This window comes from Adiantum capillus-veneris, chromosome 27, assembly GCF_014529385.1.
Source record: "Adiantum capillus-veneris isolate H3 chromosome 27, ASM1452938v2, whole genome shotgun sequence".
Classification (NCBI taxonomy): Eukaryota; Viridiplantae; Streptophyta; class Polypodiopsida; order Polypodiales; family Pteridaceae; genus Adiantum; species Adiantum capillus-veneris.
This window is the reverse complement of record NC_140957.1, coordinates 75,496,112-75,511,612: the sequence shown is the minus strand read 5'-3', so window position 1 is coordinate 75,511,612 and position 15,501 is coordinate 75,496,112. Positions and strand designations below refer to the sequence as shown.

Sequence of the window (15,501 nt, the reverse complement as noted above, 5' to 3'; positions counted from 1 at the left end):
CGGAGTGATGAGGATAAGGAGACTGTTTCATCATGGGAGGAGTTGGAGATCATCTAGACCACCATCTCCGTAGAGCCACACATTCAAAGGAACTTAGAGATTCATTACTTTCTTGTTATTTGGATTCCTCCTCTTGTATGGGAGAGAGTCTTCTTTTGGGGGTCTCATCAAGAGGCCTCCTAAGCTCTCTCTCCTCTTGGAGAGGAAGAAAAATCCCATAAGCACGAAGTTGTTGAGTAACTTCGGCTTGCAAAGTAGGGTTGCTCATAGCTTGATACAACTTAGTAACAAGATAATTGATAAACATGGGGGCATCATCATTAGCACCTTCATGTGCAAAATCAAAACTATTAATGTTCATTCTACTCTCTTGGTTATTGTCGGCCATACTTACCTTCATGTGCAAAATCAAAGCTATTAATGTTCATTCTACTCTCTTGGTTATTGTCGGCCATACTTATTATACTCTTTGGCAATTCAAAACCTTAGTTGCTACTTCTCTTAGCCTTTGAAAATAAGAACTTAAGTATCTACACCCACAGCTCGAATTGGTTAATTATAGAGAGTAGTGGAGTGGGTCTAACATAGAAGAATTGCAGAGGGATAGCTCCTTTAAGACTTCATATGGATCAATAATGGTAATGTTGTAGGCAAGTCTAAAAAGATCCCATTATTAAGACAAAAGCTCCCGAGATGTGCACTATATTCCCAATAGTGGGCTCGCCAAAACCGATAATAGATCCCAGTCCCACTTACCCTAATATAATTTAAAAAATCAACCATTAATAGGCTACTTAAGGACCTCTTTTCTTAAGCAAGAAAAGAGAAACCAAATGCTCTGATACCAATGTAATGGAAATGTTCTATGAACTTTGAGAATAGAGGAATTAAGAGAATTAGAGTAAGCATTTTTGTGAGATTACTTTGAGAGCATAGAGGGTGAAATTAATTGATGACAGCAAGATGAACATAGTACTTAATTAACTTGGCATGAACAATACTTTTGCAAGAGAGAGAGTATTAGAGAACATGACAATAGTTGAGGACCGGAATTTACTTGGACCGGTCCCCCCTCCAAAAAGAGTTTGTATTATAGATTCTCCCATCAAGAGAGACTTGTTACAATACAACCTTTGTGCTCCTTGTGACCTTGGTGATGCTATGAAGATGGAAAGATTCATGCATCATGAGCATAGCATAAACTTTGCAAAAATCATTAACTATCCCAAGCCTAAGTCCCAAGGCCTCAAACATCTTCGAAGGTAGGGAGGAGGAAGAAGAATCATCCATAGGAGAAAGAAACAGTTCCTCACTCATCATCACTCTTCTTGCTTAGCATAGCATAATAGCATAGTTATTTTTAGATGAAGAAGATGGCAAGATTAAGCATTAAAGCATGGCTCTTGGCTGGATTTTCATTCCATAGCCAAGAGTGTTGGTGTAGGCTCTCGACTTCTCAACAAGCTTGAAGAAGGAGATGGAGCTCTTGCACTTTTCACTCACACAATGAGAGAATGTGTGTGTGTGTGTGTGTGGGAGAGTATACCCCCCTCTCATGCTTGGTCTACACCTCTCTCTCTCTCTCTCTCTCTCTCTCTCTCTCTCTCTCTCTCTCTCTCTCTCTCTCTCGTATTATTTAATTATTTCATTTGGATACGTGTCCTCTTTTTCCTCTTTGAGAGAAAGAACTTAATTATTTATTTTTATGTGTCTAAATTCTCATTGGACCCCTTTAAAACCTATCCAATAGCATTCAAGCACATCATAAGGGCCACACGTGGAGGATCATTTGAACATGTGTCTTTTATGCTTTTTAAGTCATCTGGTTTGAATTGAATACTTCAAGCACTTAGTCAATCAAAACGTTGATGCCTCTTGAGAGTTTATCTTTGAATTGAACACCTCAAGAACCTCGTTCAATTAAGCATGTGAGAAATACCTCAAGCTTTTGGGCAAGGTTCCCACTAACACTTAGCAAGCCAAACAAGCACCTCATGCTTGGGTAGTATTTCTACCTCAAGGTCATCCCTAGCTTGCCTAAGATTAAATGACTTTTTAACACTAAATTTTGGAGGTGTTTAATGAAGATAACCCTAAGTCTTTAAGCTCCATTAGGTAGCATTGCTCTTTAACAGACCATTATTCAGTTGGAGCCCTTTAACCTTGTTCCCATGTTGAGATAGACTCATAAGCACATGTCTATATTCTAACCCTTGTTCCCGTTTATTCTCCCACATTAAATGATCAGTTTAATATGAGAAAATCATTTGGGTTGGTTAAATATTAGATTTTATGATAGTTAAAGAATAAGCCGAGCAGGTGAGACCGGGGGCGTGGCATCGATGAATGTTTTACCACATTAAATCATGCCTAGTTTTCTTTAGGAATATACAAATGTCAATTGTTTAGAAGTGGCATGCTCATTTTGCTTAGAAAGTTCAATGCGAGAGCGATCTTCGCCAAAAATAGGAGGTTTTGAGCGAGGGCCTAAAAGACGTGTCCAAAATGCTTACCAAGTGGTAAAATGAGGTTCATCATTAAATATAAGCTATAACCTAATTTTATTCAAGAATATGGATTTTTATAAGCTTGTTTGGGTATTTTATGGATATGAAGGAGAATTTTTGGGCTAAAAATGACCATAAAATGGTCATAAATAGCCTAAAAATAGCACAAAATGGCTCAAAAATACCCCATCAATGATAGTTTCATTGTTTCTCATGTTAAGAAGGAACTTATAGAGCCAAGAAGGAGCTCATTTGGGCATATGATCAAGGAGATACATCCATTACAATCTAGGGTGCTAATGTAGTCTCGTGATGCTTCTACTACGTGTTCGAGGCTGTGGCCTCCATATAGGGTTTCCTTTCCCCAAATAACTACTTGGGATTCTCCAATGAAGTTTTGAAGGTTCCAAGAAATGGTCACACAATGAATCGAAGCGTCAATTTAGGGTTTTAAACAGGAGAGCGTTGCATATGTGAAATTGGGAGCGAGGCTACATCTAATCTTCACACACCCAAGAGTTTTGAATTAATCTTGGTTCTTTTTCAAAGAGGATCTTTCATGGTTGGAGTTTTTTTCTTTTTGAGTATATTTTTAGCTTCAAATCTTCTACCACTTGCTTGATTTTACGATGAATCCTCACAGCCGGTCAATTAAGCATGTGAGAAATACCTCAAGCTTTTGGACAAGGTTCCCACTAACACTTAGCAAGCCAAACAAGCACCTCATGCTTGGGTAGTATTTCTACCTCAAGGTCATCCCTAGCTTGCCTAAGATTAAATGACTTTTTAACACTAAATTTTGGAGGTGTTTAATGAAGATAACCCTAAGTCTTTAAGCTCCATTAGGTAGCATTGCTCTTTAACAGACCATTATTCAGTTGGAGCCCTTTAACCTTGTTCCCATGTTGAGATAGACTCATAAGCACATGTCTATATTCTAACCCTTGTTCCCGTTTATTCTCCCACATTAAATGATCAGTTTAATATGAGAAAATCATTTGGGTTGGTTAGATATTAGATTTTATGATAGTTAAAGAATAAGCCGAGTAGGTGAGGCCGGGGACGTGGCATCGATGCATGTTTTACCACATTAAATCATGCCTAGTTTTCTTTAGGAATATACAAATGTCAATTGTTTAGAAGTGGCATGCTCATTTTGCTTAGAAAGTTCAATGCGAGAGCGATCTTCGCCAAAAATAGGAGGTTTTGAGTGGGGGCCTAAAAGACGTGTCCAAAATGCTTACCAAGTGGTAAAATGAGATTCATAATTAAATCTAAACTATAACCTAATTTTATTCAAGAATATGGATTTTTATAAGCTTGTTTGGGTATTTTATGGATATGAAGGAGAATTTTTGGGCTAAAAATGACCATAAAATGGTCATAAATAGCCTAGAAATAGCACAAATGGCTCAAAAATACCCCATCAATGATAGTTTCATTGTTTCTCATGTTAAGAAGGAACTTATAGAGCCAAGAAGGAGCTCATTTGGGCATATGATCAAGGAGATACATCCATTGCAATCCAGGGTGCTAATGCAGTCTCGTGCTGCTTCTACGTGTTCGAGGTTGTGGCCTCCATATAGGGTTTCCCCTCCCCAAATAACTACTTGGGCTTCTCCAATGAAGTTTTGAAGGTTCCAAGAAATGGTCACACAATGAATCGAAGCGTCGATTTAGGGTTTTAAACAGGTCGAAAGAGCGTTGCATATGTGAAATTGGGAGCGAGGCTACACCTAATCTTCACACACACAAGAGTTTTGAATTAATCTTGGTTCTTTTTCAAAGAGGATCTTTCATGGCTGGAGTTTTGTTCTTTTTGAGTGTGTTTTTAGCTTCAAATCTTCTACGACTTGCTTGATTTTACTATGAATCCTCACAGTCAGAGGCCCGATGCTTTCGTGGCCACACTGCGCACTTCTTGACAACGTGCAGCACACTGACTCCGTGCGTCCGTCTTTCCTAGCTTCACCAACTTCACTCAACTTCTCTTTGCCCATATCTCATGGTGACTTTCCATCATTCTCCATTACCGCCTTGCACAATGCCCATAGCCTGTTAGCTGCAGGTAGAAGTCCAACATGAGTTAACTAGATGGAGATATTAAGTTTAGGCATCTCAAGTGAATTTCCCAATGTGATCGCATTATTTAGTTTGGCTTTTAGGTATTTATTTTACTTATCTTTCAAAGTCTTGGGTAGGGAAATTTATTGAGGGTGCTATATAAGCAACCCCTTGCCTCCATTGTATACACATTCAATTATTCATTGCCAAGGTTCATTGGTACAAGAGACACTCTCTCTCTCTCTCTCTCTCTCTCTCTCTCTCTCTCTCTCTCTCTCTCTCTCTCTCTCTCTCTCTCTCTCTCTCTCTCTCCCCCCCCCCCTCTAGTCTCTACGCTTCCACATCGTCGATTTTGACATGGTATCACAGCTGGCGCCTTGAAGTCCTTGGCGTGGAGGAGCAAAGAGAAGAAGATTGTTTTCTTGTCCCAAGTAGCACTCATGCCCCCCCCCCCCCCCTCCTCTTACGTTTTGAAACGCACGACCCAGCGGCACAGCTTTCCTTGTGTCGCAGATGTTTTGAAACGCTAGCGGTTGGTAGTGTTTCTACTAGCCTAACCTCCCTGCCAGAGTATTGAGATGCTCCCTAGAAGCAGGAAAGCAATGTGTTGTTCCCCTAGTAGGTGGCACCTCCCATCAACGGTACAAAGGAACCCTCCCCTTACGTTTTAGAAAGCACGCTGAGTTAGGGTTGTGGAGCGACAACGCCTCCCCCATTTCCCTTGTGCGACGAGAGCCATTGCATCCGGCGTTTTGAAACGGAGTTGGCCCAGCACCTCTGCAAAACTTTGAGGAGACCCCAATGCTTTGAAACGCTGCTTGAAGGGATGCAATTTTGACGATATTGTTTTGAAATACGCTTGGCCTCCTACAACAATGACAACTTTGGGGAGTGTCTTGGTAGTGAAAATGCTGACGCAATGATGCATGCACAGACTGGAAAGTCTCTTGTCCGAACCTTCAGTGGGTTCGGTGCTTCAATGGATATTGTTGTGTCTAGTGCGAGGGTGTGAAAGGCGGCAGAGATGAATTGGTGGTGCGACAAAGGAGTTTTGTTGGAGCGGCTTGGAAAGAGAAGCAAAGGAAGGTGTGGACAACCAACCAAAAGCTATGGATAACGAATTGTCAACCATCCATTTAGCGGCCTATGCATTAGCTCAGTTCTCAAGGAACCCGACACTTTGTTTGGCTCGAGTTTATGAAGTCAAAAGCGAATGGCAAAGTTTGCTAGAGAACAACGGCAAAGGTCAGTTGGACAGGGATGGCAATACCAGTATTCAATTAGTTGCCTCGGTACCCGTGCGATACGACCACAATCATGATTGTGATTTGACGCTTTGTTTGGCTCAAGAGTTTGAAGCCAAAGGCAGAAACAAGAACTTACAGATAGACAGAGATTACGATAATAAAGATTTGACAGAGGAGATCAGCATGGCACTCGTGGTGGTGGCCACAGTGGCCTTGATGTCAGATTTCTAGTCAAAGGACATGTGTCACCACTAGCTTCAGCTAGAGAGAGGCTTGTGAGTGGTAGAGAGGGGCAAGCACTGCTCCTTATAATCAATTTGGACCCTTGTGTTGGAGTTCAAGATATTGGTGTTTGGACCCGCAGGTCGGAGTTCAATGCACATACATCTGGCAAGGAACCAATCAGACGTCTAAAACACTATGGATGAGTGCACCAATCCATTGTTGTTGGTCAAATTATGGACAGGATGTGTTCCAACCGTTCATTATCTTGGAATTTTCGTGATGTGTTCACAGTTCGACACGAATGGGGATTATTGGACATGGTGTGGTCTAGAGTTCAAAGATTCTACAAAGGCAACCAATGCTCAAGATGGAATTACTTTCAAGTACATGGTTGAGGAGAGCAACACCGAGGTGTATCTAGTTGGTGGCCGCCACTTGGGTGTCCATGGTAGCATCTTCATCAACTTGGTCCACTATTTATGTCTACTATAAGCTGCAAAGAGGGTGTTAAAGTTTAGGCATCTCAAGTGAACTACCCAATGTGATCCCATTATTTAGTTTGACTTTTAGGTATTTATTTTACTTATTTGTCAAAGTCTTGAGTAGGACAATTTACTGAGGGTGCTATATAAGCAACCCCTTGCCTCCATTGTATACACATTAAGTTATTCATTGCCAATCTAGTTGATTGGTTCCGGAGACTCTCTCTCTCTCTCTCTCTCTCTCTCTCTCTCTCTCTCTCTCTCTCTCTCTCTCTCCCCCCCCCCTTGGTCTCTACGCTTACGCATCGTCGACTTTGATAGGAGGATGTATGTCTAAATGTGTTCTCCACTCATCCCTCAAGCGAAACGTTAGTGAAACAGCCGTTTGAACTCATTTGCTGAAGCAATTGAAGACGTGCATCGTGACTTGTGAGTCTATGTGTGCACATGAATTCAAAGACACTACCGAGATGACAATCGACCTTTGAATGCTCTCTCTCTCTCTCTCTCTCTCTCTCTCTCTCTCTCTCTCTCTCTCTCTCTCTCAAGGCCTCGTGCTCACTCGTTGGAGGCAAGAGCTATCACCACGTGTCCGAAGGGGGAGGGGGGGACCCCTCCCCCTTCTGTCTGGTCAGTGGAGATTGTCACAAAAGGAAATATATTCAGACATCTGGGAGCCCCCTTGGGGGTGGACGTAACTCACAAGCAAAGATTCGAGTGGGTGCTTGAAAAAATCAAAACAAAAATGAGTAGGTGGGAGTTTTCTCTTCTCCCATTCCCAAGTCGGATAAAAGTGATGAATGCCTTTATGATTCCTTATATTGCCTTCACTAGCCCACTTCTCAAGATGGCTAAATGTCACTGGAAAGAGTTTTTAGAACCAGTAAAAACATTTTTATGGAAAAATAACACGAAATCGTCCAGGCCATGGCAATGGGCCCATTGGGAATCTGTTGCTCGGCCAAGGAGCCAAGGAGGCCTTGGGATTCTTAACCCTGTGACTCATGCTTAAGCTTGCTGTGCCAAATTTGTGGTTTCCTTGGCTTAACAGGATCAAGTTTGGGCAGTCATGATCAAAGATATGATAGAAGCAGCTAAACTTGGCTCGAAGGGAGGAAAGTGGAGAGGGGTGGAGGCTCATGATAAACTGCTTGCCCCGGCGTGGTCTACCTTAAGACTGGGAGGCAGCTCAGGAGAATTGGTAAGAAAATGCAATAGAGTAGCAGGAGTCTTAAAGTGGGGGGAAGAAGCTAGATACTTCAAGAACTCCATATTGCATTGGTCCCCCTGGCTCTCCAAAGTTGTAGATCCACCACAAACTCCCTATTGGATTGAGACAACCAGGAAGCTGAATAATAAGGGTCTGATCCGACTTGAGCACTTCTGGGACAGCGTCAGCAAGAGTTGGAAAACCATTGACCTTATGATTGCCCAGTACCAACTCAATAGCTTGGAGATCTTGCTTGTCCACAAAGTGATGAAAGAACTTGACAATCTAGTGATGCCAATCTGTGAGTCGGAGATGGACTAGAATGCTTGGAAATGGCCCGGAAGCAGTCTCTTGTGGAAACCCCATACTAAAATCATATATCAGACAATGATGCAAAAGAAGAATTGGTCTAGCCCCCTTAACAAGATATGGAAAAAGCAATGGCCGGAGGAAAGGTGGGAACATGTAAACATATGGAAGCCAACGGTTCCACAGTACATGAAGGTTTTCTTATGGAAGGTTATCTGGGGTGCTCTACCGAGACGGGGGTGAAGATTCAGGAGAGAGGGAGTGGGTTAGATCGATGCTTGGGGTGCAGATTAGCTAGTGAAGATCTGGCCCACCTATTCATGGACTGCCTAGCTATAAAAGGCCTCGCAGGAAAAGTATGCAAGTGGGTCCAAAGAACATAGAAAATTAGGTTTTTCAAGACTGACCTATGCCTTGGAAGAAAAAGCTCAGGTAGTCTTGCACTCCTCGTCAGCACTCAGATCGTCATATACTTCTTCTTGCATAATGTATGGCAAACAAGGAACCGCCGTGTTTTTGAGGTAGCAAGCTTCGCAGAAATTATACAGGAAAGCAAAGTGCTAATATGGGCACTCAGACACAAGCACCACTCGGAGGATTGGTCTAGGACTACTTGTGCCTTGTTGTCAGCTGATGGAATGCCTGGGATGGGGGCAAATCTTGGCCATCGGTAATTAAAAGATCTCAAAATTTCAAGAGTATGGACCTTGGGTATCAAGGACGTGGAGGTGGCGTAGTAGGGGTGGTTGCCTTAATAATTATGATCCCTGGATGTTGTCATGGCTTAACATGAGCATGACAAAACCTTGTAATTTTTTTGGGCTGCTCAATATAATCCACTCACAATTGTGAGGTTTGCTGGTTTTTTTTTTTTTAAGATGATTATTTTGATTAGGATAACTTTTATTTTTTGGGCAATGCTGACTTTTTTCTTACTCAGATAACATACTAAGTGACTTAGTAACTAGACTTTCCATAACCACAATATATAAAGAGAAATGGGAAAAGAAGTTTCCGTATAGGTACAAACGCCAAGTGACCTTTTAGGGTCCAGCTTTCTAACATGGATCCCAAAGAGAACAAAAAGCAACGGTCGTGACTCGTGACGATGCACCAAGATTTTTTTAGCTTTTGAGTCTAACTGCACGCGCGTCATGGGCATTTATTTAGTTTTTTTTTTTTTTTTTTTTTTGGGGGGGGGGGGGGGGGGGGGGGGGGGGGGGGTTTCTCCATGTTTCTTGGTGAATATGCACATATACAAAGGAGGGTGCCTTTGAGAACCGTCACATAGACACATATCTGTACCAGAAAAAATTGGTACCTTAGTCCAAGCTTTTTATACAGACATGGATATAGATTAGGGGGCAGTGCTCTAAAAAGTTTTTTTGTAAAACCTTGTTTTGCACTACATATAAGAAAGAAGTACTAGAGACAAATTGATTAAATTCAAGGGTTTATACATCATATTTCTCGAAATTTTGAAGGTTTTCTCACCTTCATAACTAAAATTTGTAGGTGGGATTTGGTTTTCTTTTAAAAGCTAAAAGAAATGAGTGAGAGACTTCAAATTTGTGGAGAAAACAGGCCGGTCCGAACTTCCAAGACCAAGCACACAGCCCACATCAAAGTATACCTTACAACCTTGATTTTGGATTCTATCAATCTTCCCTCAACTCATACCAATCACCCCCTCTCAATATCGTACTTGCCTTGGTTTTTACGGTTCACCTCGAGAGCTGCTCAATGCGAACAGAATGTTTGAATGAGATACTTGAATTTAAGACGGGTTTGACCCCATGGGTTATTGGCTTTGAGGAGGGAAGCCTTGGATAGAAAAGCTTGGACTCTTTCCTTTTTGGGTTTTTTTTTTTTTTTTTTTTGGGGGGTGGGGGGGGGCGGGCCTCGTTCATAACTGTCACTGGGCTTTCTCGAGGGATCTACGCTAGATATTCCATCCACCATTGATTCCATCTCTACATGGCAAAAATATAAGGTCCCCAACCTCCCACTTCAGACTCACGCTCATTATCCAGCCCGCCTGTCCCGCTTGCTTGAAGTGCATGTGAGAGCAATACTATAAAAGTCTAGCCCCCCCCTAGTCCGTTGATCCGACATCCCAAAACCCCTTCCCTCGTCGAGAACGCGCCCCTGTCGTAGATCTCATGAGTGACACCTTGTGTCACTTAGGTTGGGTTCAAATGGGCAGGTGGAAGAAAGTGCAAAAGGGGCGTACAAAGGAGTTGGCGAGGCGGGATTGGCCAGCACAAAGTTGAGCTTCTTTTGGACCCACCAAAAGGTGGGTGAGTCCCCCCCCAAAGAAATTTGCTTCCGCCCATAACACGCGCCAGGTAGATGCCATGTAGGTTTTAAACACGGGTGGCTCCAATGAAAACTCTTTCCCGCTGGTCTAACCACGTGAACAGTCAATTTAGTTGTCTTAGCCTCCGCCTTGTGTGAACCAAAGACCAGCGGCGGTAGTCTCAAAAATGCTTTTCCTTCCTCCGCCCTTTGTGAACCGGGCCTTATAAAATTGGGGTTGGGGGGGCGGGGGGGTGTTCCCCCTTGGCCTTTACAGCTCATCCTGGGTTCATTAGAGATGGGCCCCTTTTAATAACCAGCTGATGAGTCCCTATCAACGCACATCATACTCCACACTTGCCTTTCTATTCTCCCCACGCACACACAAAACACCAAATTAAACTTGTAAACATTTAAGTATTCTCTACATTGGCTCTTCATGTTATGAGTCGTGACAACCATTAAGCAATTAATTTTTGCAAGACAAGATTAAACTGGTTCACGGTAGGGAATCATCAAGGTGTTTTATTTTAAGGGACAAAAAGACCACTTTTTCAAAGGTCTAAAGGTGAAGGTGGAAGATATGCAAAGGGATGGCGGAGAGAATTAGGAATGTGGGCTGACATTCATTGCAAATTGGCGCTGATAGAGAGATCTCGAGTGATGATTGGTGCAAAAGTTGTAGAAGAGCACATGCATGTAATAAATAAAGTTCCAGGCCTGACCTTAGCTTTAATGTTTTTTACCCTTTGAAAATAAAAATCAAATTGTGGGAAGAAGAGGGCTTAGTATGAGAGTATTAGAGGGAGCACCAACTTCATATGATGGGAAGTGTGTGAAAGATTACACGCGTGATTCGGCGTGAATCACACTAAGCCCCCAAGATTCCTCCTCTGTCCACACGGCGCACATCACTGCATGCTCTCTCTCACTCTCTCTCTCAGACACACACACACACAACCAACCAACCTCTCTCTCTCTCTCTCTCTCTCTCCACGTGTCTCTCTCACACTCATACACACGCACGCATGCTCAATAATTCAAAAAACGCACACATAAAACTCCCCACAAGCTCGCCACCTTGGCTGGGTAGTCGATCCAGCTCTACTCACTTGTCAATATAGTCTGGTCTTGAGCCCTTCGAGCAAGGTGGGTGTCTGCGCCGAATTTCTCTCTCCCTGTCTCGCTCAGCAAATCTTAGCTATGGAGGGTATGCAGCTTGGTGCTCCATCTCATCAGGCTATCAACAGCAAGGCTTTTAACCCTCAACAGACTTGTGAGGACGCTAATGAGAGTGCTTTGTGCTGCGAGGTCTCTCTCTCTCTCTCTCTCTCTCACACACACACACACACACACACACAGACATGCGCGCGCACGCAGGCCGCCCCCAGCCCTCTCTCTCTCTCTCTCTCTCTCTCTCAGCTTCTGTTGTTGGGAAGCAGGTGAATATCCCGGTGTCGATGGTGGAGGCCTGGTACTTTAACCCCTCCGACGAAGATCCTAAGCTCCCTCACAAATTCACACCCAATCGGCCTGTGCCACGCCAGCATCTCGATGGTACTGTTGGCTTTGTCAGAATAAGAAGGCTTAGCCTTAATTTGTAGAAAACAGGATAAATACATAGTGTGATGAATAACGATGAGTACCACCAGGAACTGCTTGCCCAACTCTATGCCACGTTGCAGCAGCTAAATGGTTAATTTCACAACGCTAATTACCTGACATGCATCGCCTGTAGAGCTGGGCATGATGATATGGCGGCTGGATGCTGATAAATGGGAGAAGAATGAGATGCTTGAGACAATCAAGAAGGAGCGGGGCTACAATTACTGGGTTAAATTTACTTAACTTTACTGATGTGAATAGATAGAATTGCTGGCATATTTAAATAGTACAATAATCAGCTTATTACTCTGGCCCAGGATATCGTCACAATGGACCCCAGCATGGCTGACTACGAAGAGAAAGTGAATCGTTTCTTCACAGAACATTTGCATGCCGATGAGGAGATCAGATTCTTGCTGGAAGGTGGTGGTAAGCTCACAAGAAGTTTTGGAATTCTCGCATTGTGACTTACTTCAACGTCATGAGCTTATGCGAGGGAGGTGCCGCATACCTAGCTAGGTACGATTGGGGACAGGGGACCCCCAGCCCCGGCCCGGTGGGGGGGCAGGGGACCGGGGGCTGGGGGTCCCCTGCCCCCAAGCGTACCTAGCTAGGTATATGGTGCCTCTCGAGCAGAAGCTCATGATGTTATTCATTGTATGAAAAACACTGGAAAAGAGTAAATCTTCTTGTGAAGTGCTTATCTCCCCACCGGGTTGGCGGTACCCTGTCCCCAATCGTACCTAGCTAGGTATGCGGCACCTCCCCCACATAAGCTCATGATGTTATTCATTGTATGAAAAACACTTGAAAAGACTAAATCTTCTTGTGAAGTGCTTATCTCCTATATACAACACCACATGCCACTTTGTTATAGGATTATACGCGCTTGGATCGATTCAATCTCTACACCATATTCCCCCAAAAACAATTTTGGTACGCACTAACCGCTCAGTCTCTGTCATTTCACAAATTAATTGATAGCCCATTTTCATTTTCCAGGGTATTGGGACATTCGTGACCATGACGAAAAATGGATTCGCTTTCGAATAGAGAAGGGGGACCTTGTCGTTTTACCTCCAGGGATGTACCACCGCTTCACTCTAGATGCTAACAACCATGCCAAGGTGAAATGTTGCCCATTGTTTTACCATCCATGGACTAGGCAGCATACTTTGACCATGAAAGGTGCTTTAGAGTCTAATTCTTAAAAAGAACACTGTCAGACAAATGAAACTGTCTTCCCAATCACCCTAGCTTTCTCTTCTCTAACTTCTAAGCTCTTTCCCTAACTTCTATATAACTACTTTTCCTAAACTTAAACACATGAAAAGAGGTAAGCTTACGAGTGATCAAATGTTATTTTGGTAGGTGGAACGTGAATCTATACTATCTATACTATTATAAAAGGGGAGGGATCCCCCCCCCCCCCCCCCCCCCCCCCCCCCCCCCAAAAAACCAAAAAAAAAAAAAACACACACACACACGCGGTGGAATGAGTTTCATCCGGCCTCTGTGCACCTACAGCTCCGGCGAGATACGGGTGATCTGAGCGCCTGTAAGAGAGAGAGAGAGAGAGAGTGTGAGAGAGAGAGAGAGAGAAGCAACCGAAGGCTGCCAACCACACTAGTCTATCTTGTCAAAGGATCAAACTTACCACTAACTCACAATTGTACTATGATAGATTGCCAAGAAAACGAAAGTGATGGGCCAACCACGCAGGGACACCAAATATATCCATACATATAAAACCTTGATTTATCTGCTAAGCTTATTTTTATTTCATGTAAAGATGGGGCTCTAACTTAATGGTATGCCACATGGAATTGTCAAATGATATGCCTCAAGGGTGCTCTTGAAACTTCATGTTGTAGTACCATTTGGGTGTACACTTGTTAGTCCATAATTAGTGTGGAAAGATGAAACATTCCATGTAGCATGCACTCATATATTTGCAAGCCCATGCCTAAGTACAACCAATATTGGAAAAACAAAAATTCTACGTGAGTTATTATTACATTGATCACCTGCAACAGTATGGTGTATATCCCAAAACTACTCTGTATATCGTTTGACCTAATTCCCAATTGTTTTCTTTTGAGGAGTACAGGCAATGCGATTGTTCAAGGGGCTACCATGTTGGACTCAACATGAGAGACCAGCTGACAATATGCAAGCAAGGTATGGTAGAAAGTGTTTGTTATTGTATATTCATGCATCAAATCATATCAAGACGAGTTGTGATATAATAAAGGATTGTGTGGCTATCTAAAATTTGCAAAAGCTCCGAGAGTCCAGATATGGTTACTTTGTGGTTGATGCATGGCTACAAAAACTTCATATATAATTGTGGTTATGCAATCTTCTTAAAGATTCGATATTCCTTTGCACTTACGAAGCCCCTCATCTCCATGTGAGCATATTTTTCTGGTATTGCTTAAATTGTAAGATATCTTATTATATATACTTCAAAAATTTACAGGAAAGTCTACATGCAAAATGTTTTGAAGAAAGTTGATACTACCCATGTGGAAGGTGCTTCTATCCCAACTCATGGAATTTCATGATAGAATCATGATTGTTGATTAGAGTCATATTATGGCTAATCCCTGACAATGCTTCCCCTCAAGTCACTTTTATGTAGCTATTATATAAATTTAATGCTCCACTTTATAAATTTAATGCTCCTAGAAGGCATTTATCAGTAGTGTGATTGCTTTGTGGATTTTGTTTGCATAAACATAAGTTGGTGGCTAATTGTGAGCAGAAACCTGAAGCCAATATGGAGAAAGTTGGCTATATTCACATGTAACTCACTTAATTAAATTGCATGATCCACATGCAAATTGATAGCAGCCTTATTCGACAAATGCGCAAAGGGGCCTATCTACCAAACACAAGATAGATGTATAAATGAAACATCACATGCTCAATTCAAGGCATGTAGTACTCAATGTAAGCTAAATGACACTAACCACACTTTGTAAAGGCCTGTCGTTAAGGCTATCCTGAGTGCTTGGGTGGTAAGTTGTACCCATGCTAAGGAGTTTGTGAAGCCTAAAACAACCTAAAACCATGCACATGATGAAAATTATATAGCATATATATCCCCTTGGTTGTGGATGTTATGGTTTATAGCAAACAATTTCTGACCAAACAAAAGGCATAGCATGGGATGGAATAAAAATTCTTATAAATTAGCAATGAAGCTTATAAGAAAATACCTTCTAGTTTGTATTAAGGTCTCATGTGGTTTAGCATGTGTAGTAATATGGTCTTGCTAAAGAACCGAATATAATATTTATGTCACGCATTTGCCGCAAAAGTGACTTTGCACATCAATGATGCATATGCCTTGGAGGCTACCTTGATTAATGGGAGTTTTTATTTTGCACTAGTAAAAGGGCGCCGCCTTCGGCAGCGGCATTGCCCCTCTTACCTTCAAACCTCCTGCTCTTGAAAAATTTCATAAAAACAAATCAAGAAAAGTAATCTCTCTCTCTCTCTCTCTCTCTCTCTCTCTCTCTCTCTCTCTAGGATATAGGAAGCACAAA

At 42.4% G+C, this 15,501-nt stretch overlaps 1 protein-coding gene across 1 annotated transcript; it reads left to right on the top strand.

Moving 5' to 3' along the window:
- The first annotated feature begins 11,431 nt into the window (after positions 1-11,431).
- On the top strand, positions 11,432-15,091 carry LOC147422210 (uncharacterized). The gene is made up of 7 exons (XM_086502896.1): positions 11,432-11,653; positions 11,785-11,899; positions 12,081-12,175; positions 12,265-12,376; positions 12,950-13,074; positions 14,058-14,128; positions 14,430-15,091. Exons 1-7 carry the CDS (start codon positions 11,546-11,548, stop codon positions 14,512-14,514), a joined length of 711 nt encoding a protein of 236 aa, XP_086359022.1. The 5' UTR covers positions 11,432-11,545; the 3' UTR covers positions 14,515-15,091.
- The last annotated feature ends 410 nt before the right edge of the window (positions 15,092-15,501 follow it).